A 26,225-nucleotide genomic window follows, 5' to 3' on the forward strand; every position below is an offset into this window, starting at 1 on the left:
CAGTTTTAATACACTTTTTGATAATGAAGTTTAAATAGCCTCATAAAAGGCCCCCCAAAGGCGGGAGAAGCCTGCGGTTTATTAGGGCCATAACTCTCTGGCTGGCATTTCATCAACGTCCTTTTAATCTGCACTTGGTTATTTTATTTCTGGTTAATATTAGTGGCTGTAAATGTTACTAGGGGCAGTCTCCTTCCAGAGCCAGGGGTCCGGTGGGGAGACTTCCCCACAGCAAGGGGTCAAGGGGAGCAGGAGGCCCAGGGATGAGGACCTGGGAATGGCAGAAGGCTCATAGGCCCAAGTGAAGAAGATGTGGGGCAGGGAGTTTGGGGCCTGTGGGGAAGAGTCCTAGAGCCACGTGGCTGCAGACTGTGGGGCTCATCACAGATGTGGGGGCCCCTTCAGGCCAGACCGAACTGGGGGAGCCAAGCCAGCTATCCTCAGTGGGCAGAGTACCCGCCGCTGCTGTCCTGCCCCAGTGAGGTGGTTCTCACGGCGGGGCAACAGCAGGATCTGGGAAGGGGTGGAGCTGCTTTAAAACCATTAATCGGCTACCTGCAAAAATAACATGCTAAGAGGATTTAGTGGCTCAGAGTCTCTCTCCACAGGGCAAATGCAGAGCTTATTATCCCCCACTAGTCAGAGAGAGAGAGAGAGAGAGAGAGAGAGTCAAATCCAGAGCCTGAAAACCCCCATTCACAGCTCAGCTGACTGCTCTCTCTCCTGCCTGGCAGCCTCCCCCCCACTCAAGTCCTGCCCCATGGCTCTGCCGACTGCCCTCGGTCAGTGCCCCTGCAATCCCTATCCTGCTCCTACAGCTCTGCCAGCCCCCCACAGCTCCCTTTTGCAGGGTATGCACACCCCGTCCCCTTCTGGGGTCGTGACGCTACTGCGGTTATAGTCACACACCCCTCCCTAGGCTAAGGGCAGCATGGTCCAGTGGCTAGAGTCAGCATGGCTGCCCTGAGGATCAGAACTGTGAGTCTAATGGTCAGAGTAAGGGGGAGTGGAAGCCAAGCTCAGGAGACCTGAGTTCTTGCTGCTCCACTGGGGCCCAGTCAGCTGCGAGCGTGGTACCACCCAGCCAGTGGGATCCTACCGCAACGCGTTGGCCTTCCTTGGGTGGGAAATACAACTCACCACCCCTCCTACCGTGCCTCCTGAAGCCAGGGTCCGTACGTTGCCAGGCTCTCCGAGCCCCTCCGTGTAGCAGCTCCCTGGGATTCTAAGGCCATTTGGCTGCCCAAAGACAACAGGTCTCTGATCTGGCCTTGGGATCTCTGGTCCCCACAGTCAAGCGCTGAAGCAACTCCAGGCCAGGGGACTCCCCCGAGCACCCTCCCTCATCAGTGGTCAGCCTAGAATGAGCTGGGCTGCTCCCTTTTATACTGAGGCTATCGTTGGAGCATGCCCAGCATGGTCTGAGGGGCGGGACTTCCACTGCCCATAGTGCGGGACTAATCCTTTCTTGCCTAGGGCAGGCTGTGCACACCCTGTCACACTCCCGCTACCCCCATCCTTGCTCTGGCTGGCCAGGGAAGGACGCTGCTGGCACCCAGACGGCGAAGAGGCTCTGGTGTGAGTCGGCTGTCATGTGAGGCAGAGGAGCACGCGAGGCCATGCATCAGGTAGCATTTATGTGCTGCACTTGGTGAAGACGCAACTTAGGCCAATGGAAGAGCTTCTTGTATTGGCGTAGGCACGTTGCCTCCCTCAAAGGCCCACCTGTTGCCATAGTACCCCAGGGGTTAGGTCAGAAACACTGGATTTTCCACGACGTAGTTAACCTGACCAAAGTTTGTCAGGCAGACCAGGGCTCATACCTGGAGGGAAGCGGATCCTCGTCAGACTCCTTGGCTTTGCGTGATCCCTGTACGCTAGCAGCTCTCAACCTTTCCAGACGACAGTGCTGCCTTTTCGGAGGCTGATTTGCCTTGCGTAGCCCACTAACAACCTGCTTGCTCACAGAATCAGACATGCAAATACAAACGTGTCGCCGTAGAGCAGCACACTCAGAAATGATTGACTCTCTTATTCCTACCCTAGAACCCACTGGAATATAAATAGTGCCCCCGCATTTCAGTGTATAGTACATAGTGCAGTGTAGACAAGTCACGGTCTGCATGACATTTGAACTTGTACTTTCTTTGTGAGTGCTTTTCATGTGGCCTGTCGTAAAACCAGGCAAATAGCTAGATGAGCTGATGTACCCCTCCACAAGGCCTGTGTGCCCCCCAGGGGTGTGTGTACCCTAATTGCGAACCACGGTTGTACACCTCAGATCTCACCTCCCACAGGGTCTGTCACTGGCTAGGACTCCCCGACTTCTTTGGCCAAAGAGGGAAGGATTAGGCCTGGTCTACATTGAAAAGTGTGGTTGGCTCAGCTGCATCACTCAGGGGTGTGAAAAATCCACACCCCTGAGTAAGGTAATGAAGCCAAACTAACCCTCCGATGCAGACAACTCTGCGTTAATGGAAGAATTGTCCCCTCCGCCTCATGGGAGCTGCATGAACTGTACCCTTGGAGCCTGTCCCATTGATGCAGGCAGTGTCTACTGTGCCTCTGGAGGAATTTGGCCAACAGAAACAACAAAGGGTCTGGCCTGCTGGTGTTATCAATCTCCACCAAGGATTTCCCATCACTGTGGCTCTGTGAGCCTGTCTCCCTTGCCAAACCTTCGGCGCACAAACCGGAGCATGCCTCCGAGAGCCCCTGTTGAGACTCCACCCATAACACAGTAATAAACACACCCCACAAATCAGACGCTTTTCACCTTTAAAGGACATGGTGAAAGACGTGGGCAAGTTTTGCAGCGCAAGAGAAAGGTCCAAGAAACAACAGGCTCCAAATCATGACTGCGGGGAGAGGAAGATCTCAGCTGTCGGCTGAGCAGCATTGCCAGGGCTGAGGGGGTTGGAGAAGATCCAAGCTGGAGTGACAGCGTGTGCCCCACCGCCCTCCGCAGAGGCAGATGGGGCCGAGACGAGGTTTGACACAGATCACACCCAATCAATAACCTCCCCGCCCCAGGGATTGCTGCTAAGTGGCATGGCCCATCTCCCCGAAGCTGGGCAAATACAAGGAGGAGAACTTGCAGATCCCTAGCACAGGCTGGGCCGTGCCAATAAATGGATGTTGGGGCGGTACCTAGGGGGTGCTACCATGTCTGGGTTGTGTTCCGAGCAGGCCCACTGGGATGTATCCGCACCCAAGGGTTGGAGATGACTCGTGCCAAGCCAGGGGCTGGTTCTGTCCTGTGGACAAGCCAGCCTCCTGCCTGGTGCGGTTCCACACGGGGAGGTGTCTTTCAGACTGCCAGCTGCTGGGTTTCACTGCCCCGTTGGCCCCGGGCCACCAGCAGCCAGCTCAGCCTGCCCGTAACGTGGGACTGTGTGCGAGGAGGTTCGAAGCACGGAGGGATGTGGGTGTGGCCGCTCAGGATCTGCTGCATCACGGTGCCCTCACGAGTCCTGGCAGGCTCCGGCCTGCTTAGCAGCCACCAGGAGCTCGCCCCGCTGCTGCCATGGGGCTAAATGATGGGGCCTCTTGTCACATGAACTACAGAGGGGGATGGAATCACATGAGCCTTGCAACGGGGGGCCAGGCAGCCAGGGCATGTGGAAACCTGAGCTACAGGCTGGGTCCTTACGGGGGAGGACCGCATGGGGGGAGCCATAGCAGGGCTGGGCAGGCAGCTAGTGGGGACAGAGCAGTGTTGGATCCAGACTTACAAGATCTGCCCCACCCCCGGTACAGACTGGGGCTGAATGCTCGGCTCCCCCCCAGCATCCCAGGGGCAGGCCAGGTGAACAGATGTTCGCCACAGCTGGGCCAGCTTATCGACAGAGCACCATTCGTTCAGCAAACCCGATGCTCTGGCTCTGTGCAGCCAGCCGTGGGCTGGGGCACCGGGGAAGATGGCAAGCGGGCTGTGCAGCGCTGTGCATGGGGGGGATAGGGGCGCCAACCCTGCGGCTCTGTTGGCAGGGCCGTGCCCGCAGATGGGCCCTGGGGAGAGCACAGAGTGGAGGCAGAGCTGAACCCTGGGCAGTCCAGGAGAATGGGCAGCGCTCAGGGCTCATTGTCCCCGGGGCAGAGAGGGGAGACCAGTGTGATCCAGGCACTGGAGAACACGTGACAAATCCGTGCACCCTTCAGGCTTCCTGTGGGCCACTCTCCGGCCCCGTGGGAATGGAGTTCTGCTGCCCGGCACCAGGCACCCTCCGGAGCTAGGGTGTTGAAAACCTAGGATGCATCTGGGAAGAACTGATTCTACCCAACAGAGGGCAGCCAGGACAGCTAGAGAGACACTCACCTGCCCGCCCGCGCCACGGGGCACAACGTTACACAAGACGCCACTAGACTCTCCCTCTCGCCGACGTGCGACTCACTTTGCGAGCCCCTGCAGGGGCTTTGGCCCAGTTACAGACCTGGGACTGCAGCAGCTAGGGAGTGAAGCCAGGCCGAGGGGCTCCCCCACCCCGTTACTCCAGCTGCAGCTGGCTTCAAGGAACACCCAGACAGCAGCCGGCCTGGAAACCATCCCGCCTGAACGCAGGTTTATTTGCACAGCGCTGAAAACATCAGCTCACATACCTCAGCATGTATACCGGGCCTCGGCCACACCCGCCTGCCCCGCAGCCCTTCCTCGCCCGTCCGGGCGAGAGCCGGCTGTGTACACAAACACCCGCTGCTCCCTCACCCCACCGGCTGCCAACTGGCCCTGCCGCCCCAGCACTGGCTCCTCTGGCAGATCAGCTGCTTTCATCTCCCAGCCGAAGGCAGGGAGAGGCTAGGACCATGGTTGCCAAAGGAGGCCGCCCCAACCGGTCTCCGAGGGACAGACTGAGTCAGGGGCGGGTCATGGTTTCAACAGATCCTCCTTCCCCAAGCACAGCCCCAGACCTGTTCTCTCCTGTGTGTCACTCTCCTCACCTCAGAGGCACTGGCGGGAAGCAGCCACCGGCCACAGCCAGGCGCCTCGGCCCGGAGTCCGTCCTCACAAGCCTAGGCCCTGGCCGGAGCCGACGAAGAGACTCTCTCGGTTCTCTCGTAGAGTCATGTCTGCCGTCCTCGGCCATTTACAAACCCGTCCGGCCCAGCGTCCTCTATGGACCAGCCTGCGTGGCAGAGCGCGCCTGCACCCCAGCTGGGCTTGGCGGGAACAAGGCCCAGGCCTAAAGCAAGAGGGAGAACTTGTGGCAGCGGAAGCCAGGCTCGGACCTCTCCGCCCTCGCTTGCTGGAAGAGCATCGCGTGCCTCTGGGCCTCTCTTGGCAGGAGCCAACTCTGATGCCCACACCAAAGCCCACACACCCTACAGAGGCCAACGCTTAGTTCCGGGGACTGTCCCCGGGCTGGTAGCACCCTACAGAGCGAGGCCCCAACACATGCCCTCTCCAATGCTACTGCCAGCTTCCTGAGTCCACCCTAGCCCGGCTTCAGGTCGGGGTCTGGTATGAATCTGTCCCATCTATAGCCCAGGGCCACCCATCCACACCCATTCTGCTGGGCCTCACCGCTAGGGATGTAAATCCTGTTTAATTGATTAACCGGTTAACCAATTAAAGGGGGCAGCCCCCTGCCCGCGGAGCAGGGATCAGCTCCAGCCCCTACTGATTAAGGGTGAGGCATCCCGATTAACCGTTTAACCATTCACATCCCTATCAGCAAGCCTTGGAAAAGCAGCGTGGCTGGCCCTGACGTGAACACTGGCATGCTGTCTGTCCGCCTCCGTGGCGCAACCCAGAAATCTCTGCCACCGATCAGACGATCGACTCATTCTCAAGGCAAGGTTTGCGACCGTGCTGCGGATGCCTCTGGCGGGAGCGTCTCGGAACGTCCCAGATCCTAATGGAGCAAACCGAGCTAAAGCAGAATCTGGTGCAGAAGATGGGCCATGCTGAGGACACGTTCTCAAGGATGCCGCCATCATGACGTCCAGAGCCAGTGAGACGGTTGACACTCCCTGGAAAGAGACAAGGAGGCCGGCCCCGAGAAAAGCGCAGAGCAATGGAGGAAGACGTCAGAGCCATGGCACGACACTCCGAAACCTGAACAAGACCGAAGTCCAGGGTGGAAACGGGCAGCCACCCCCTGGCCCCAGGCGTGCGGGAGGAGAAAGCCCTCGCAGATAGAGCAGGAGACAGGGACACATGAGAACACAGACAGGCAAAGATTGGCCTACACTTTTTGCTTGTGCATACCCTCCTCCTTCCCATCCCCCACTGCGCTGGGTACAAACCCCCCCCCTCCACACCTCCCGTTCTGACTCTCCCTCCGAAAGCCCCATTCCCAGTGGGGATTTGCTGGGATTTGGGCTGCCAGTCTCCCCAGGCAGGCAGGGAGGCAGCCAGCGCACACTGGTTTTCTTTTCTTGAAGGGGCTGTTTAATCTTTAATGGCATGACGGGAGCAGCCGATTGTTTAGAGAATAATTCAGGAATGTGAGCGCTTTGCAGTGTGGGGCTAGAGAGGGAGGAAGGGGGAGGGGCTGCGATCCTCCCGCAGGAGGTGGGGGGCAGAGGGAGAGTCTAGCCTGAGCGTAGGGGCTGGTAGTCAGGACTCACGGGTGTCGGGAGAGCTGGGGGGAGGCTCGGATTGAGGGGTGTAGGTTGGGATGAGGGGCACCAGCCACAGCTCTGTGTGTGGGGAGTCCAGGCATGGACCAGCAGGGGGGTACAGGTTGAGGGCCCTGGGTAGAGCGCTGTGTGGGGTGAGTCGTTGCTTCATCGGGCCTAGCTTTAGCCATTGCTAGGCAGCTCAAATTTTATGAGCGGTAAAATTCACAGGCCGCCCCCACACAACAATGGCCCAGTTTAAGGGCCCTCAGCCCCTGATGTTTCACACGCTGGATCATTAACTGGTGCAGGGAAAGGAAACCCATTAATGGCAGAAAATGACTCCAGGCTGCAGCCAAGGAGCGAGCGAGCGTAGAGCCGAGATGAAACCCACACAGCTGCGCCGGGGAAAGGAGGTTTTGCTTTGAACTTTCTCCACAGCTTCCAGCTCTGACTCGCACTTTGGGAAACTCTCTGATGGCTGGGATTCCGGAGCCAGGGCCAGGGAGGGCACGAAGCGCTGGCAGGAGGGGCCGTGGTAGCTCCACATGGCCAGCAGACACCAAACTCGTTTTCACACCTCATTACGCATTACACAGGCTGCCTGGAGCGGCCGCTCACATCAGCTGGTGCCTGTTCCGCCCGTTTTTTTCTAGGCTGAGGTCGGTGGGCACTTCCTGCTGTGGCTTGCACACACAGCGTAAGGGACACAGGGCTGCCAGCCCTCCGGGATTGTCCTGGCGTCCCCGGGGATTAAAGATGACGGTTTAATGGAAGGTTACATCAGGCAATGGAACCCGCAGGAATCCGTCCGGCCACAACTGCCAATGCTCGTAAAGGTGCATATGGCTGTGCAGGAGTGCGGGTGTGCAGAAGCCTGTGTCACCCGCACCAATGTATACCCGGGCACACACCTACACACCCACCACCTGTGCAAATGCATGCACCAGCACTGTACTGTGCAAACTCATGCAGCAGCGTGCACATGTGCAGGAATGTGTATTGTCTGCTTTCAGTGCGCGCGCGCACACACACACACACACACACACACACACGTTCTATGCAGCTTGTGGGGAGGCCCTGAGGGATTCCAAGAGCAGGTATTTGCACACTGCACCCCCCCCCCCGACACACACACCCGCCTGCAGCCGGCCGAGGGTTCGTGCTCTGCTCAGCAATGAGCTGCAGGCTGGGGTCTGTCGGGCTCTAATTCCCCATTAATAAAGGAGCAGGTGGAAAAATACCACACAAAGCAGCTCCGCTTCTGCCCCCCCCCACCCCCCAACCACTCCCGCCCTGTCCCTGTCTGTGTCACATTCCACAGCAGCTGCGCCCTGGCAGCTCAGGCAGGGACATGCAGAGACATGACAGCTGCCCCCTTCCCTCCAAGAGGCAGGCAGAGACCGGGACTAGCACAGGGGCGCTACACCCCTGCCATGGGGCGGGGGGGAGAAGCCCCGTGTGCTGAGAAGCCCCATGAACCAGGCTTTCAAAGGGCAGGGGAGGGGCTGACGGGAACTAGGAAGAGGGACACCATCAGACCGTACCCACGTGAGAAGGAACTGGGGGCCCCTAGAGTAAGCGGAGAGGCCAGGAGGAGCCTACCAGGGCTCAGGCTGCATCCCCGCTGGAGACGGAGCCAGGACACAGTTGCAGTCACTAGCCACATGGCTCGCTGCAGCTCCGCTCGCTCATCTCTGCAGAAAGGCATGGGCCAGCCCAGCCCCCCCCCCCAAAGCATGCTGGGAAAAAAATGCTTGTGAGCGTGCCTGCAGCCACACTGAAGGTGAGATTTTGCGTAGGGCCGTGCAAAAGGCCGCATGGCCACGTGCGGTTTCCACGTAACCAGTTTCCATGTAACTAAGGGCAGAGCGAGTTTGCGGGAGGCAATGAGGAACAGATTCAAGCTAAGCCAGAATACGACTCGTCAATTGTAAGGCCAGTAGGGGCCAGCTTTTGTCTCCAGCACATCACAGGTCACTGAATCTCCCCCGCCTGCTGGTGCAGTCGGTTCCGGCCCTCTGCCTGAGTGCCCGGAGTCCTTGGACTTCGCTGTCAAGACTTCAGGTTACAGAGAACGTGCCTCCCCTACACCCAAATAGGAGTGTCCCCAAATTTGCATTCGTGCAACTGGAGTAGCTCACAAAAGTCAAAGCTGTGCAACTTCCCACGTAGCTGTGGCCTGTTACAAAGCAGCTCCTGGTCACGCTTTTCCCTGCTGTTTGAGAGGCAGTGTTACCTAGTGGCTAGAGCATGGGTTAGGCCTCGAAAGAGCAGCATTCTACTCCCCGCTCCACCCTTGGCTTGCTGGGTGACTAAACTTTCTGTGTCTCCGTTTCTCCATCTATAACATGGGACTAAGAATATTTCAGAAAAGTGCTTGGAAATCTGCGGACGGAGCCACGGCTGGGTGTCTGGGGCAGGGGTTGCAAAGATGTGCTGGACTTTAAAAGCAAAGCCAAACTCGAATGCCAGGCAGTGGAGGGGAACACAACACGCATGAAAGGACCAGCAATCAGCCGCACAGGGCACGGGCGTTGCAAACTTGCGTGATTCTGCCACCAGCATCGTAATACGAATCAGCTGCTGGAATCCAGAGAACCTCTGCTTTCACTCAACAAATACGTGAGTTTCTGGCCTTTCTGGGTGCCGAGAAAAAGCTTGCAAATATGAAGCAAGCGTGGCCTATCAGATCAGAGGGCAAAGAAAAAGAGCCCACGGCGTATTATTTCAAAACAATCTCAAGCTGTTCTGGGGCTGACCAAGAATGTTGTAATAACAGCCTATAAAGTATTGAGGAGGGGAGGGGGGTGTCAGGTGGTAGGGAGCAGGGGGAGGGTGGATGAAGCACTCTTCCAAAAAAAAAAAAAATCTTCATTGCATTGAATGAGCTGACACTTCTGAAGAGCTGGGTCGTGTGGCAGAAACTTTCTGGATACGGCGCCCAGATCATAAGGATGCAAATATGGAAGGGGTGTGCAGGGGTCTACATTTGCAGAAGGGTCATGAGTGCACAGTGTGGCGGGAGATCAAAGCGGCGGCTAAGTCTAATAAAAGGTAATAATGAGTGACTTCAACTTCCTGCCTGTAAACTGGTGAAGTGTCACACGAGGACGGGGTATAGAGCAACCATTTCTCAACATCCTGAACAGCCGCTTCTTGGAATAACTTAGTTCTAGAGCGCTCCTGCCGTCAGTTAGGTGATAACCAAAGCTGATTCAAAATAGTTACACTGAATGAGCCACCAAGGCATGGTGACCAGAATTTGAGATGCACATTCTCCAGGGAAGATTCATCGTCTTTGGGTTCAGCCCCAGGAAAGGGGATTTCCCAAACAGAAGGAAACTAGTCACAAAAGAAGAATTTCAGCAAGGAGGGCACGCAAGCGAGCAGAGCAGAGATGCAGCAGGTGCACACACCCCATCCCAAGACAGGAAGCAGGAAGACAAACAAAACACAAAAGCCAGGTGGTTAAATAGCAAAGGACAGGTGGCTATAGGAGACAAACTGACATCCTTCCAAAAATGGAATTCCAGGCAAAGGGAGCCCCAGAGGAAGGAGCATAAACTTTGGCAGGTTCAATTGTAATAAGGAATTTGGAGAGAATATTTTGTTTTAAGTTAGATCAGAAGTAGGAAGCTGGTGAGAGAATTACTGGGTTCACGGGACCACCAGGGAGCAAAGGGAACAATTAAAGACGATAAGGATATTGCAGGAAAATCCCCCAACTTTTTTTGTCCGTCAGTCTCCACCAGAGCGGAAGTTGGGGAGATACCCATTCTTTTCAGTGTGAAGGAGAAAGTACTGTTAGCCGCTGAGATGCTTCCGTAAACTAATAAAAAGAAATAGCAACAGGCCTCTGGGACCAGATGATACCTCCAAGAGACCTGAAGGCTCTTCCAAAGCAAGTGGCTGCGTTTTAGCAACAATAGGCCGTCACTCATTAAACTCAGCTGCTAGGCTGGAAAACTGTGAGGCAGCACATGTGTGTCTTTTGAAAAGGCACTCAGGGTCATCCTGAGCATGTCAGACTTCAGTGCTAGGTAAACTCATTGAAAGGTTAATTAAAACAGAGAATTAACAGACAATGAATGATCATGATGAACAAACCAGGCTTCTGTAAAGAAAAACCATACCTCTCTAATCTGCTAGGAGTCTCTGAACCTGGTCAGTAAAATAGGAGCCAAAGCAGAGCTGCTTGATCAAATGCACCTGGGCTTTCTGGAAATCTTTGAGGCATCCCTGACAAGCGGTTGTTAAACAAATGAAATGGCCATGCGGTGAGAGGCAAAGTAGGGTCAAGGGTTAGAAACCGGTTAGGACAGGGGTGGGCAGTAAGCAGCTTTTGGGTTGGAGGTGGTTCACTGGAGTTAGCTCCTGGTGGGCCACCAGATGCTTTATTACCGGAGCCTCTGCAGCTTCTGTTGGCCGCGGTTCACTGTTCCCAGCCGGAAGCCTGCGCCGCTTCCCACAGCCATCGGGAGCTGTGTGCAGCTGGACCTGCGGACACTCAGGGAAATAAAGCGTCTGGCAGCCCACCAGGGCTAAACCCGGCAAACCAGGTCTGGCCCACGGGCAGCTTATTGCCTGCCCCGAGCTAGGATGTAGGAAGCGAAGAATAAAAGATCCCTTTGCCCAAGGTTAATAATGGAGCAGAACGTGCTGCTTACTGTCAAATCGGTCTGGGATCTAGAAAACGGATGAGCAGGGAAGCGGTAAAATATGTGGAGGATACAAAAGTCTTGTCTGCTCTAGAAAAAGTTTGCTAGTAGAGCCGTACTGGAATACTAGCCCAGCCCTAACCCTAAGAGAGATGGAGCAAACAAATGCTTCTCCCTAGCTGCATTCTGCCCCCACCCTCTTCCTTGAAGAAGCATCGCAGTGAGGAAGCGCCGGATTAAAAGGCCCCAATTCATGGGTTTCTCAGCTTTGCCTGCCTTTGATAATCAAAAGCTGGATTTTTCCTCTTGGGCCCGTCCCATTTCAGATTTCCCCTGAAACAATGCAGACAGGCAGCCGGATGATTAATGCGGGTACGTTTGCACTGAGCCTTCCATGCTAGCTGAACGCTGCCAAAGAAGATCTCAGCTTGGAAACATTTTGGGGCAGAGCCATGTTCTCTATGGATCGTGTCTTCCAAGGGCTGAGCCTCTGAGTACCCCCAGCCGTGGGGAAAGCACATTTTCCTTGCTTGTTTCTGCAGCCTTTCCAAAGCTGGCTCCCATGTTCCTCTGTAGCATCCAGCAGGGACGAGAGCCTTATGAGCACTCAGCTAGCTCACTCCCATTCCTCCGGGCTATTTGCCCTCTAACAGATGATCCTGGTTAACTCCTGGAGTCCCAGGTCCCTCTGCTCTGAAACGCTGCAGGTGTGCTGGCTACGCCGCGCAGCAAGTAATGTTCTCTCACAACTGCGCTTTCGCAGTCAGGAATCTTTCTGAGCCCAGTTTGAATGCTCCTTGCCGGGTTTGAACAGCTCAGGTCTGGGAACTGTCCTTTCTTCTTCCCGAGCAGGGAACATGTGTTGGAAATACCTCGACTCCGCCCTGCAGAGCCCTGCAAGAACAATCACAGGGCCAGAAACAGACCCCTATCCACGGCCAGACCACATCTGACACGCTCCCCCTCAGGGCGTGCACCCTGCCAGTGCAACCCACTCCCTCCCTCCAGGGACAGCATTCCTCCTCGGAGCAAAGTTCCCGCTAAGCTTTTCCATATGTGTGTGGAATAAATATGTATGTGCACCAAACCATGTGCAAATGTGCACCACCACTACAAACAAAACACCCAGCTGTGGGCGCTCTGCTAATCCGCTGGGCACCATCTGAATTTCTTCTGAGAGGCCGCACAAGTGCCCAGCTTGCAGGAAACCTTGCCCCTGAATGTCTCCTAGCTGCCCTCCTACAGCTACCCCCAGCCCACAGGCACAGGGGGAGCCAAGAGAAATCCAGCAGCAGAATTTCCTGCCACAGGCAGCTGTTAGCCCACGGCTGCAGGAAAGGCACATTCCTCCTGCCCCATACTGTCTCCCCCCGCCTCCCGCCATGCTGTGCATGGTCTCTAAGCCCATTTCAGCTTGAAGACCCATTTCCTTCACGCCCAGGGACTGGTAATGGTACCACTGTGTCCTGTAGGGCTCACCAGACATCCCCCTCTGCCACCCCTATTGGCCTTGCTCTTGGGGGCTTTAGCAGCTTGTTAAGAACCGGGCAGCATTGGGAGCTGGAGCCAAAGGTCAGCCCTCCCAGCCCCACGGGCATGCAAGCCGGATACCCCCCTCCCCCAGTTGTTATTGAGCCACAGAGACTTTTACAGGGGGAAAACTCCATGGGAAAAAGCTGAGCTGGGGCCTGTGTGTTGTCAGTGTGTGAACAGGCTTCCACCGTCCCCATAAATAATCCTAACAGGAACCAGGAGGCGCGAGCTGGGGCCAGGGGCCGTCCCGCAGCCTGGGAGACAGGCAAGATGCTCTCCCCTTCCATCGCCACAGGGGAAGCCCAGACCCGTGCAGGTATCACTGGGACTTCTAGGCCGAGCCTCAGCCTGTGGACCTGTCTCGTCCAGACAGCCTGATCCCCAGCCTGGCCCGGCCCTCCCGAGCGGGGCTCCGAACTGCTGCCTGGCGGCATTCATGGCCTAGCAGTTCCCTGTGAAGCAGCAACTCCTGGGCACGTGGCCAGGGCCTGAGGAAAGCAAGGAGGGTTGTGGGGCTGGGCCGAGAGGATAGGGCCTGTTCTGCAGCTCGCTCCCCACTGCTCCATGAACCCCATTTAGGCCTCCTGCCCTCACGTCCCCCCGATCCCTGCTTCGTGCACACGGATGTTCTGGGCCAGGCCCACCCCTCCTCGGTTCGGCTCGTCTCCTGGGGGGGCAGCGAGGCTGAAGGCTGATTCTTTCCAGCTGTATAGGCCCAGGCAGCTGACATGGTTTCTGAGCTACGCTGCCAAGTCGCAGGAGTGTCAGCCAAGAGTTAGCAGCCAGAGCGCTGGGAAGCCAATAGCCTCGGCCAATTAATCCCAACTCTTCCTTCTCTTGTCAGGGGCGGGAGCAAAAGAGGCGCTAATCGTCCCAGCCAAACTCCTAGCCCCCAGGCCCTGCGCTTCGCCTGGGCTTGGGGGTGGGAATTAGGAGGGCTCGGTCCCCACATCCTAGCCAGAGAAGAGGGACATACCCCTGGCTCGGGGTGCACTGTGGGGGGACACAGGGCAGGCATGAAAGGGGACTGGCAGGGGCATCTCCCTGCTGCCCTACCCCTCGCCCCCAGGGATGAGCTCTATGCCGATCACAACATACCCCGACCCGGAGACCTAGGCTGACGGTCTGGCCCAGGACGACAGAGGCCATAGGATGAAAGTCTCTGCCCTGCAGAGGATGAGAGCTCATTGCGGGAGGAAGGGGGGAGCCTAGGTGTGGCCAGTGTAAGCCACGACCGACCAATCATGTGAAACAGCTTTTCTCGCCCCCGTGCCAAGAGGGGCGCTGAGCAGGGCAGTTGGGCAGGGATCCTACAGTGACCCAGTAGCCACAGCCCAGCCAAGGAGTCTAGGGCTTCTACGGAGTTGGCAGGGCACTTCAGTGCACAGGAGGGCTGTGCTCCCCCGGCAGCCTGGTGCCACGGGGGCAGCGAGACACAAACACCCTCCCTGTGAACGAGGTGGGAACAGCCTCACAGACAGGGCCGGTGGCTACTTTACCCAGCTGGGACTCTTCCCCCAACCTGGGAGGGAGGCGTCTCTGGTTCCAGAAAAACAGGCTTTCTGCTGGGCAGAAGCCAGCAGGAGCCTGGTGCTGAGAACAATGGGCCACAGCCCTGAGTGGGAACAGGTCGCAGGTCTGCTGGAGGGGGGATATTCTGGGTCCTGCCCGCCCATGCGAGATCCCAGCAGACTGCAAACCCTGGGGGGTCCGCTCCCCCACCTGCCCTGCCGAAAGCCTTTTGCAACAGCACGACAGGGGATGCCTGCCCTGCTCACCAGCCACGCTCTGGTCCAGAGGGGGCTGCATTGCAGAGCTGGCCCAGCACTTCCCCTCCTGTGAGGCTGATCAAGCCCCATAACACCACAAGATCTTTCCTCCTTCCCCACCAGCAAGGGAAAGGCAGCTCCAATCCGCTCCACACACCCAGCCTTTGAACTTGGCTGGCTGGCGCCCGTCCCAAGGTACCTGCTAGGGCAGACGCTGTGCTTGGGAGTAAGCTGCATGCAGCAGCAGGGAGGGGAAATGAAGGGAAACCCTGGGTGACTTCTCCAGGCCCCATTCTAGGACATCACTAAGCAGGCGCCAGCCCCGCAGCCAGGAGGGGAGGCCCCATCCACACTAGGGCACCTCCGCCAGCCCCTCTGCTCCCCGCGAGTGCAGGTGGAACCCCTCCCCCTGCTGGGGTGTGGGGCAGGAGGCTGCTTCAGGCTCCTCCCCCGGGTTTGTTTGGAGACAGAGGCGCTGTTCCCACCCCTGCCTGAACTTTCCAGCAGCTCCGGGCTCTCTCCAGCCCCAGGAACAATCGGCGCCTTTGTCTCCCCCTTAATCTCCTGGTTAGGAATTAAAAGGGGGAGAAAAGCAGCAGCACAAAAGGCCCCTTTGCAAGGGCTGTGGGGAGAGCAGAAAGAGGGCTCTGCTGCCCAGATTGCATGGCCACTGGGGCCTCGCTCTCCTCCCCAGGAGACCGGCACACAGTTACCAGCCCCCCTTCCTCGTTTCCTGCTCCTCTGCACAGCAACAGCCAGCCCATCCCTGGCACGCCCTGTCTGCACAGTGTCCCACCACCCTGCGGCATGGTGTGCCCTGGGCCTGGCCCCTTCCCCTCCCCCCGACCTGGGGAGCAAGAGAAGGAACATCCGTCCAGGCAGGAGCCAAGGGGCCAGGACTGGGTGGATGAACTGGCTGAGACAGCAGAACATTGAGCCAAGACTGGAAGTCAACACACCAGAGGGTCCGCCTCAGCAGCCACCTCTCCCACGCTGGGCTGCCCAGACAGAAGGGTGGGCCACGGGGTCTCGCTCAAGGAACCTGCTTCCGGAGACGGCTGGGGCTGTCCTGGGCCCCACTGAGAGGAACCAGCCCCGGTGCAGCCCTCGGTCAACACTTTTCCTTGGAGAGTTGTGGGAAGCGGCAGGACGGGTGCTGGTTGAGGGCAGGCCAGTATCCAGGTGAAAGGCACTGGGGCAGATGGGTCCAGTGCTGAGGGACCTCCCAGTCCCCTGGGTGGGAGCGAGGGGGGACCGTGCCAGCTACCCGCCCGGGGTACATTTGGAAAAAGACTACGGCTTTGCTGCTTTAAACCTCTGTTTCTACCTCCCACCCAACCTACGTCACCCTGGGCAGGGGAGAAAGAGTCCAGCTCATCTGTTCCTATGGCAGCAAGACAGCCTGGATTTTACTTCCCCAGGCCCCTGTTGCTCCTCAATTACAAAGCTGCAACCGCAGGGGTTGCACTTAAACCACCTAAGGTTACTGAGTGCAAGGGGGGGCAGCTGTGGATTAACCCCCATGCAGCTCCTCCGAGCTCCAGAACAGGCTGTGCCAGGACCCAAAGCCCTGCTGTATCAAGCAGCCTCTGCCGGGGAGGGGGACCTTGCCCCGGGGCCTGATCGCCCCTGCACACAGGACTGGGAGCCACATCCCAGGGTAGGGGACAGCCCGGCTGTACCTCTTCCCCTAGCTACAGTTTCTCAGCGCCTGTACTGAAAGCGCTCCCAGCATTGCTGAGGTGTTTATCGGCAGCCCCTCGGCCAGCGGCAAGCCCCGGCATAGGCGGTAGCAGGCACAGCCGCGGCAGAGGCAGCGTGAGGGAGATGGGGCGGCCGGTGTTCCGAGGAGGGCTGGCAAACAGCAGCTGCTGCAGCACGGGAGCTGGCTCGAGGTTAGTGAACCACTGAAAGGAGCCCACTAACAAGCAGCAGGTCTCTCCTAGTGACTCCCTTTTAAGATCCACCAGCCCTCAGCATGGTCTGGGCTCCTTGCTCCTCCCTTTGCCTTAGGCTCTGGTGGGAAGCAAGACGCTGGCTGAAATGCAGGCAGCACACCAGGGACAGTGAATAGCAAGCTGCAAGCAAGGAAGGGCGCCTGAGCAAGACCACAGCCCCTTGGAAAGCAGCCTTATGTGGAACTCCCTCCAAGCCCGGGTCAACAAAACACACACAAACTCAGGAGCTCCATAGATTTCTTAAATAATTTAATTGAAAAAAGTATTTCTTTAAAAAATATTTCTACAAATGCACGATTGCATCATTTGTTTCTTTTTTTTTTTCCTTTTTCACCATTAAATACATCTCAATATATAAAAAAAGGTGGCAGGTACAGTACAGGAGAAACAGCTGGGGGGCATGGGGGTGGGGGAGACCACCGCCTGGAGAGACCTCCGAGCGTCACCGGGTGCAAACCAAGCTGTGCTGAAAAGGACTGGCCAGGGGCAGGTGGGGACACTAAGCTCCGGTTCAATAATGCTGCAGTTCTACAGGCGCGAGTGACTCCCCCAGGACTGCCACCAATCACACCGCTTCAGGGAGGCACCGGGGTAGGGAGTCACAGAGGCAGTCCCATTAGCTAGGGCTCTCCTGAAGCGTGAGAGCCGGAGTGATGCTACCAGCCAGGCTGTCTGGCAGAGGAACGTGGGCAAACCAAGACAGCAAAGAGGGTTATGAGGTTGGTCACTTTTAGAGCCAGTGGCAAGTAATTTCTGCAGAGATCATGAATGGGAACCAGCGGAGCTACAGTGCGGCCCTCAGACTCAGAGTGGGCCAAGGACCGGCCGGAGAGGAGAAAGCACTGTTTGTTCTGTAAACAAATCTGAACTACAGACCAGGCTAGGCTGGCAGGATGCACTGCCAGACCCACTGCAAGCGCCAGTGTGGGAGGATGAGGCCGAGATGCCCATCTGCAGCAACCTGAAGAAGTGGGGGCAAGGGGGCTGTGCAGACGTGGTGAGAGAGGAGACTGTATGAGGGGCTGATTGACACAGCAGCACGAGGAGCGGCGACAGCGGCAAGTTGTCCTACTGTCACCAGCCGTCAGGGCTGTGGACTGAACATGTGCTGTGCAGGGAACAGAGCCGCACAAGGCTGCTCGGGAAAGAAAGCTGAGGATGTGAGACGGGGGCTAGAGAAGACCCAAGGTGGCCCAAGAGCCCACTTCTCCTTACAGGAAGCGGCTGGCTGGGAAGAGCCCTGGGGCTGCAAAGAGCTGTGCCGAAATGCCAGGAAGTGCAGCCGGAGACAGAGCCAAGGGGCTGGAGAACAGCAGGAGCAAGAGAGCAACGTGGGTGGGAGCAACGGAAGGAGGGCCCGGAACAATCGTCTGGGCCAGGCACTAGTCAAACTAGTTAGCTGGGGTGCCTGTGAATACAGCAGCAAGTGGGAGACAGTGCAGGGCCCCCCACATGGGAAGAGGGAGCCATTCAAGGTGGGATAAGGGACATCATGAAACAGGATCTCCAGCTCTCATCCTCTTTGGATGCCTCTTCCCCTCCCTGCTATTTGCTATTGCTTCTCTCTCCTAGGGGAGCGGCAGGGGTGTGCACGGGGTGGGGGTGGGGGAAACACAGCTGTGCAGCAGGCGTTCACCTCCTCAAATCTGCTCTGCTCTTCCCCAGGCTGCATGTTTGCCATCACCGGACTGACACAGCCCCGAGTGGCCAGAAAAGAGAGCTCGCTTTGTGGCACCCGGGGTGGTGTGCTAGGAGAGATCCCAGGCTCCCGACTAGCTGCCTAGATGCCGGGCTGTTCGTGTCCCTCTCCAGGGGATCGGACTTCACGCGGATCAACAGTTTCCATCGCCGTTCAGCCTGGAATGGGAGGCCGCCCCCAGCTAACGTGGTGCCCGAGCCTCTGGCAGGAGTCTCTGGGAACTCCAAGGACGGGCGCGTTCCCAGCAGCGGGAAGGGGCAAGCCGCCCCGGCCTGAGCGAGTTGCAGGGAAAGAGGCCAATCGACGCCACCGCCTGCTTTAGCGGCCGGAGGAGCCCGTGCGGAGCACCAAGAGGAAAGGGACAAAAAGAGGCAAGATGCCTTTGTCAGGAGCAAACCGGGCCACAATGGAGCCCGGTTCCTTCCCCTGGCAGGCGAAGACTCTAATTGGACAGAGCCTGGGATGGCGCCGGGGGAAGGCCCAACACACATGGCGCATTTCACGCCATTTTGGAAAGGATCCATTTACTGGGCTCCACACCATGTGCTGACAGCTGCTGCTGGGAAGCCTGTTGCTAGGCAACGCTGGGCGGCTCCATGCACTGAGCCAGGGGATCGCCGGACAAGGCCTGCTCCGGGCCAGGCTGCGAAATGGGGAAGAGATCTCCTTTCACAGCCGGGCCCCTGGGTCCGGCGAGGGCACGCGCCAGCCTCCGCCGCCGTGCCAGAGCCCGGGCGAAGGGGCTTTGGAAGAAGCTACGCCGCCGAATTAACTCGCCATTTGTTCCAAGCCGCACGGTGTAACCGGACGCAAGTCAGCTGCCTGGCGCGGAGCAGATGGCACTGCACCAGAGACAGGGAAGGGAACCAGCACAGAAATACAACTACCTTCCCCCCCTTCCCAAGGAGCAATCCAAGAGCAGAGGCCTAAGCTGCACAGCTGGGAGGGCTCCGAGGCAAAGCCTAAGGAAACTCAACAAGGAGTCCTGTGGCACCTTAAAGACAACACATTTATCCAGGCAGAAGCCTTCATGGGCTGCAGCTCACTTCATGCATCTGACAAAGTGCATTCCCGCCCACGAAAGCATATACAGTGTTTCTCAACCAGTGGTACCCCTTAGGGGTACGTGAGAGAAGTCTGGGGGGGTACGTCAACACAACTGAAATGTGGAGAAAACTGAATGTGTGTGTTAAGTGTTACAGCGCTTTATTATTGGTGTACTTTTAACACCCATAAATTTCCTCGCCCGCCTGGCTTTACGATTAAGTTGTTTAAACAAATGCATTGCAATGGTAGAAAAAAAAACCCGGTGTCTGTCTGAAAACTGTAGGTACTGTAGGTATTTTTTTTTTTTTTTAAAAGGGGGAGGGTACTTTATAAAAAAAAGGTTGAGAAATGTGTTAAGTCTTTAAGGTGCCACAGGATTTGCCATTTTTGCTGACAAACATGGCTCCCCCTCAAACTCAGCTGATCACGACGGGAAGGCCCCAAACACTCAGACGGACTGAACGAAAGGACTGCCTGCCCCGCAGGAGTGAAGGAACAGGCGAAAAAACAAACCCCGGAACACAACGTCATGCATCGTGACTCAGACAAAACCCGGATAGCCACGACACGGTGGCACGTGCGGGTGACTCCGTGGGAGAAATGGCAATATGGAACTGTCCGGTTGGGCTGTATGACAGACCATCACACACAAGAAGAGCGAGGAGATCATCCAAGCCTAGCTGATGGACACAGGGCAGTTCAGCCTTATGTGCAGTTCTGGATAAACTGGAGTGATGCCCGATTAAAGTTTGGGGAGTGCCAAGGAGATTACCCTGCATTGTACAGGTTGGACAAGATGACACTGGTCCCTTCTGGCCTGGATCTCTAGGAAACTAGACTCTGAGGAAGAGCTGAGAGCATAGGAAGGAGGTTCACACTGGTGGAAGGAGAACCACCCACAGATGCATCAAGGGATGCTAGAGAGGAGCAAGCCCAACAAAACTAATCTGATAGCTTTCTTTGATAAGATAACGAGCCTTGTGGATAAGGGAGAAGCGGTGGTTGTCATATACCTAGACTTTAGTAAGGCATTTGATACGGTCTTGCATGATATTCTTATTGATAAACTAGGCAAATATAACTTAGATAGGGCCACATCTAGGTGGGTGCATAATTGGCTGGATAACCGTAGTCAGAGTTGTTGTTAACGGTTCTAAATCCTGCTGGAAAGGGATAACAAGTGGAGTTCCTCAAGGGTCTGTTTTGGGACCCGTACTGTTCAATATCTTCATCAATGATGTAGATATTGGGATAGAGAGTACGCTTATTAAGTTTGCAGATGATACCAAACTGGGTGGGGTTGCGACTTCTTTGGAGGATAGGGACATAATTCAAAATGACCTTAGCAAGTTAGAGAAATGGTCAGAGGTAAACAGGATGAGGTTTAATAAAGAGAAATGCAAAGTGCTCCACTTAGGAAGGAACAATCAGTTCCATACATACAAGATGGGAAGTGACTGTCTAGGAAGGAGCATGGCAGAAAGGGATCTAGGGGTCATAGTGGACCACAAGTTGAATATGAGTCAACAGTGTGATGCTGTTGCAAAAAAAGCAAATATGATTCTAGGTTGTATCAACAGGTGTGTTGTAAGCAAAACTCGTGAAGTCATTCTGCCGCTCTACTCTGCACTAGTTAGGCCTCAGCTGGAGTACTGTGTCCAGTTCTGGGCGCCACATTTCAAGAAAGATGTGGAGAAACTGGAAAGGGTACAGAGAAGAGCGACAAGAATGATTAAAGGTCTAGAGAACATGACCTATGAAGCCAGGCTTCGTGAACTGGGCTTGTTTAGTTTGGAAAAAAGAAGATTAAGGGGGGACATGATAGCGGTTTTCAAATATCTAAAAGGGTGTCACAAGGAGGAAGGAGAAAATTTGTTCCTCTTGGTTTCTGAGGACAGGACAAGGAGTAATGGGCTTAACGTGCAGCAGGGGAGGTTTAGATTGGACATTAGGAAAAAATTCCTAACTGTCAGGGTGGTCAAATATTGGAATAAATTGCCAAGGGGGGTGGTGGAATCTCCCTCTCTGGAGATATTTAAGAACAGGTTAGATAGACATCTGTCAGGGATGGTGTAGGTGGAGCTTGGTCCTGCCTTGAGGGCGGGGGGCTGGACTCGATGACCTCTCGAGGTCCCTTCCAGTCCTATGATTCTATGATAGGGTCCAGAGACCCATCAGGCAGAAAGGAGCTTGAACGGCAGCAAGAAAAAAAAATGGTTTCCATCAAGCCTTAGGGGGATGCCACCCCTGGAGCTTTCAAAGGCTGGGGGGGGGGGGGGAAAGCACTCCTCTTGCAAGAATGGCACAGGGGTTGAGAAGTTACCAGTGCCACAAGGGAGCTAGCACAGAGGCCCTACAGACCCCCCGCCCCAGAATGAACATCAGCCCATGCCTATCTAAGTGGCCAGCGCTGCCCATGGAGCGGTATAAAGACAGGGCTCCCCATGAAGGGCAGGGAAAACCCCTGGAGAGCCATCCAACCCCAAGACTTCCATGGTTTGGGCAGAGGTAGCTGGCTCTGGCTCGGCCTGCTGGGTAAAGGCATTTGCCTTGACCAGCTTTCTCTCCCTCTGGTTGACATCACTGTGCGTCTCCAGCAGCCATCTTGGGCAGCTGTCCTGTGCAGGAGGCGGCCAGGCGGGGCAGATTACAATTTGTATCATGTCATCCTTTCAACTGAGAACATCCAGGTTTATTCTGAAACTTGTTCTGACTTCTCCATTGAAATTCTCACAGCTGGGTGAAACGTCGGAGGTGGGTGGGACGGGGGGACAACATCGCCTGTCAAAATACAGGGAGCAAATACCCTAAAATCAAACGCCAATGCAGCATGTTCCTTACTTTGCCTATCTAAGTGGCCAGCGCTGCCCATGGAAATACTCCTTCCACTGGTCTGCGTGTGCACGGTGAAATCAACATTCACTAATATTTGCCAATAAAAATTGAATCCTTTCAAGCCTAGAGGTGGTGGAGGATCAGGCATGAATGTTATAGCTGACTCACGGGTGTAGCCGGTTGCTAACACTCCACCCAAGCTGTCCCCTCATTCCGCAAGGCTTAATACTCCCAAGGGAATGCTGGGACGCTGGAGGACTGAAGATCCCCAGCAGTGGGCGAAAGAGGGAAGACTGTTTCACAGGTGGGGATGGGGGAGGCGCAGCAGGTCTGTCTAGCTAGAAGGGTTATCAGCAAGAGCGGCCAACAGACAGGACAGAATGAGGCCTGGCCCAGCAGCCAGGAAAGTCAGACTAGCCCAGCCAGCCTGGGCGGTTTCTTCGCAAGCTTAGGGTTGGGCCCAGACAGAGCTCTGGCACCGGAATGGAACTCTGCTCCCCGTCTGCTGGCTGCACCCCGCTCAGCTGGTTGTGTCTGGCTTTGGCTCTAGGATTGTTTTGCACAGTTCGGATCACAAACCAGCCTCAGACACTGCACTAAGCGTAGCACTTTGTGACCAAGCCTGAAATGCTCCAAACCCCAAGCTCCACTCCCTGCTACCCCCAGGCGGAGTCACCCCGCTCCCAATGCAATCGGGGAGCAATGCCCCTCTCCTCCAGCCTCTGCAGCTTGCCCTTGGGTAAGGCTCCCTGGTAAGCATTACAGGGGAAGGGCAGGGGTGACACTGGTGGGTTGGTGGCCACAGCTGAGGAAGTGGCCAAGACCCTGTATGACCAACATGGCATTGGGGAAGGGGGTTATACACGCGAAGGCAGCCCTTCTGCCAGCTCCCTGTGATATTTACAGCCAGGGGACGGTGCACAGGGCTGGGGGGGGGGGGGGGGGGGGAAGGGAAGGACCATACCCTGTGCTCCAGGAGAGGGAGAGCACTATCTCGGTACAAAGGAAGGAATGGGCTCGCGCCCCGCGCCTCTCGGGTTCTGTACAGCGGCAGACACTAAGCGAGCGAAGGAAACTCAAGTAAAATTCTTATTGCCTTTATTCTGCCTGTGCCCTCCCCGAGCCCCGTCGGCCAGCACACACGCACACACATGCACGCACACACGCTCGCGGCGCTGGGACCCCCCCGCTCCCCTCTCTCGGGAAGAGCCGAGCGGCCGGGAAGAGTCAAAGAAGCAGAAGCGAGAGTCTTTTGGCAGCAATCACAGCGTGTGTCAGGAGAGGCTCTGCAGAGACGGCTCTGCTCTGACAAGACCTGCTCCTTCTGCATAAAACATGAGACTGGGGAGAGGCCGGGCTCTCCAGTCAGCTCGGCCTGGCCTCCCCGACACCTCTCCGAGCTCTGGCTGAGCAGGAGCAAGGCTGCTGTTGCTCCCCGGGTCCCTGTGCAAACTCGCGCTGATGGCCTTTCTCCACAGTCCAGATTCGGCCATAAAACAAAGAGGGACGAGAGATCTGGAGTTGGCGCGCCCAACTCCCTGCATAGTAATCTCACTGGGTTCAGGTTCCGGCGTGCAGAGCCAAACGGACCGATCCCCTCCCTTCCAACAGATTCCAGTGCAGATCCCTGCAGGAGGGCAGCAGGGGGACGTGATTGTCTGGGGCTGCTCAGGCGGCGGCCAGCCCGGACTCCGCTCCATGCCCTCCACGGTATATGCTTGTATCCCCACAGCCCCCTCTCCTCCCTCGCTAGGGTGAGGGCTCGGGAAGGTGCCAGTAACCGCCGCAGTGTCTCCAAAAGGATCTTCCGGCCGCGGAACAGGAGGAGAATGTTTGTGACTTCGGGGTTAAGGAAATTCAAGAAGTAGAACAACTCCTGCACCAACGGCGTGGCGAGCAGCGGCAACGGGGCAGGAAGAGGGGGTGAAGTCTTCATCCAATAAACTGTCTTCAATATGAAGACGGCATGGCCGGCTGTGCTCCAAAACGCAAAACCCACGGCTGGTCTCCCTCTCGGCTCAAGTGCCTTGGATTCAGGGAGCGCGTCCCATCCTGTGTGACCGTCCAGGGGCCGAGAAGCTCCACGCAAAGGGGAAAAACAGGAAGCCGGGCTGCACCGCAAACTAGAATCTTATCGACAAGATTCCCTCCGTCCATTCCAGTCCCAGAGTTCTCTGTGGTCAAACCTGAACCGGGAGGGTCTGGTTCATTTGCAATCTCATGTCCTGAATACTGCTCAGGATCTTCTTCTGATGTCCTGCGAGCGTTACCCCTATCCTGAGCAGGTCTCTGAAAGGACAAGAGGGGCCAGCGCTCGTAACAAGTCTCCAGATTCCTTCCAGAAGCCTGTGCTAGGGCAGCTGTGGCCAACCCATGGCTTGTGAGTCGCATGCGGCTCTTTTCCCCCCCCACCAGGCTGCAGCTCGCAAATCCCCCCCCCCCCCCCCGTGGTACGTAAAGCACCTCCAAAAACGGCCCTCCTCCTGGCTCCCTGTGCTGACCCGGGCAGAGGAAATGTCCCAGACGACCATTAAAAAAGGAGAATTAAAGATGGTGTCTGCTGGCGGGAGCCTGATGTGGCCAAAAAGCCTCTAAACGCATTTTCTTAAAGGGGCAGAGCTTTTTTTTGGGGGGGGTGGGGGCTCCTTTTAAAGGGGTAAAAGTGGCAGAAAGGGGCAGTCTTTTTTTTTTTTGTTTGACAGCTCTTCCCCGGTTCTTTGCACTGGATCCACTGATATCTTGGCTCTTTGCCCAGAACGGGTTGGCCACCCCTGTGCTAGGGCATTTCTGCTCCGGCATTAACCACTGGCTGGTGGAGCAGACCAATTCCCCAGCTGTGTTAAGAGGCCCAGGAAAATCCTTTAATGCCACAGCCTCCGGGCCAGACACAACAACCATCTCGTCAGGACCTCCACCCACTCCGACTTTGTTCCAATCTTCACCCCCAGCCAGGCACTTATCTGCGCCTGCTTCTCCTAGCCGCTCGGGTACAGCTGCACTGCATTGAGTCGCAGAGCCCAGGCCCACTGGCTCCAGCTCGCAGGGCTCAAATGAACCACACACACCAGTGGGCCGAAGCCAGGAGTGCCGGCTCTGACCTGGTCGAAGAAGCTGTAAGAGCCGAGGTGCTGTCCGCTGCTCACAGAGCTCCCAGCCCACCAGGGAAAGCTGCCCAGTTCATTGGGCAGGAGACGTTTGCCATCTGAGCTGCCAGCTGCTTGGCCTCCCTGCAGCGCCCTCTGACCCGGCCCTGCTCCCAGCCCCTCTGCCCCCCACTTACTCCGCCGTCATCTGCGCCACCAGGTCGAAGGATGCAAAGCCCGCGTTGACGAAGCTCTCCTTGTACCGTCCCATTTTGATGGCGTCGAGCCAGTCGCCCACGGTGGTGAAGGTGGTGTAATCCGGCACGGTGCGGTCCAGGAGCGGCTGTGACACGCTGTGAGGACAAGAGAGCCCGGAGGTAACGCGGGGGGCATGGGGTAGGTACAGGCGCTTGCCCAGCACAGGTGGATCATGGGCCTCCCCGCATGGTGTCTCCAACTGGATCCCTTAGGTTTCCCACCTCCAGCCCCCTAGGGCAGGGGTGGGGAACGTAAGGCCAGGGGGTGGATGCCCCAGCTTGCCTGGATCCAGCCCCCGAGGCTCTCCCGCTGCGTCAGGGAGCCCGTGATGGCACTCCAGTCCCCCCCAGAATCTACTAGCCTGAGGCTCTGGTGTACAAAGGGAATGTGGGGAGTGTCTTTCTCCTCCTCAGTTGGGAGCCATGTCAGTGAGGGGCTGGTTGGGTTGGCGTTTTTCCTTCCCTCTCATGTGCGGCCCCCAACTGATTTTTCTGTGGGTCAGCAGCCCCCCCCCGCTAAACTCCAGGGGGGGCAAAGGGACGAGAGGCCTGGCGAGGGCACTGACCCCGACTGGACGCTGGTGACGACCTTCAGGCTGGCTGCGTTGCGGATGAGCTTGTCCAGAGTGTTCACGATCTGTGCAAACTTGGGCCGGAGGTTGCGGTCCCGCACCCAGCAGTCCAGCATGAGCTGGTGGAGCGCCGTGGGGCAGTCCATAGGTGGCGGCAGGCGGTAATCCTGTTCCACCGCATTGATCACCTGCCAAGACACACACACGGTGCTCAGAGCTGCCGGGAGTCAGCCAGGGTCCCTTGGTGCCG

At 56.8% G+C, this 26,225-nt stretch overlaps 1 protein-coding gene across 4 annotated transcripts in view; it reads right to left on the minus strand.

Annotated features, from left to right (window-relative positions):
• Positions 1-16,710: 16,710 nt before the first annotated feature.
• Positions 16,711-26,225, minus strand: part of EPHB3 (EPH receptor B3) — a 53,284-nt gene continuing 43,769 nt past the window's right edge. For all 4 annotated transcript variants that reach the window (XM_075938070.2, XM_075938069.2, XM_075938072.2 and 1 more), the window contains exons 14-16: positions 25,970-26,163; positions 25,344-25,499; positions 16,711-24,352 (exon numbers count right to left, since the gene is read on the minus strand). In XM_075938070.2, coding sequence (XP_075794185.2) covers positions 24,244-24,352; positions 25,344-25,499; positions 25,970-26,163 — 459 coding nt within the window. In that variant the 3' untranslated portion in view covers positions 16,711-24,243. The remainder of the gene's footprint in view (positions 24,353-25,343; positions 25,500-25,969; positions 26,164-26,225) is intronic.

Source organism: Pelodiscus sinensis, chromosome 10 (assembly GCF_052426305.1).
Source record: "Pelodiscus sinensis isolate ZL-2025 chromosome 10, ASM5242630v1, whole genome shotgun sequence".
Classification (NCBI taxonomy): domain Eukaryota; kingdom Metazoa; phylum Chordata; order Testudines; family Trionychidae; genus Pelodiscus; species Pelodiscus sinensis.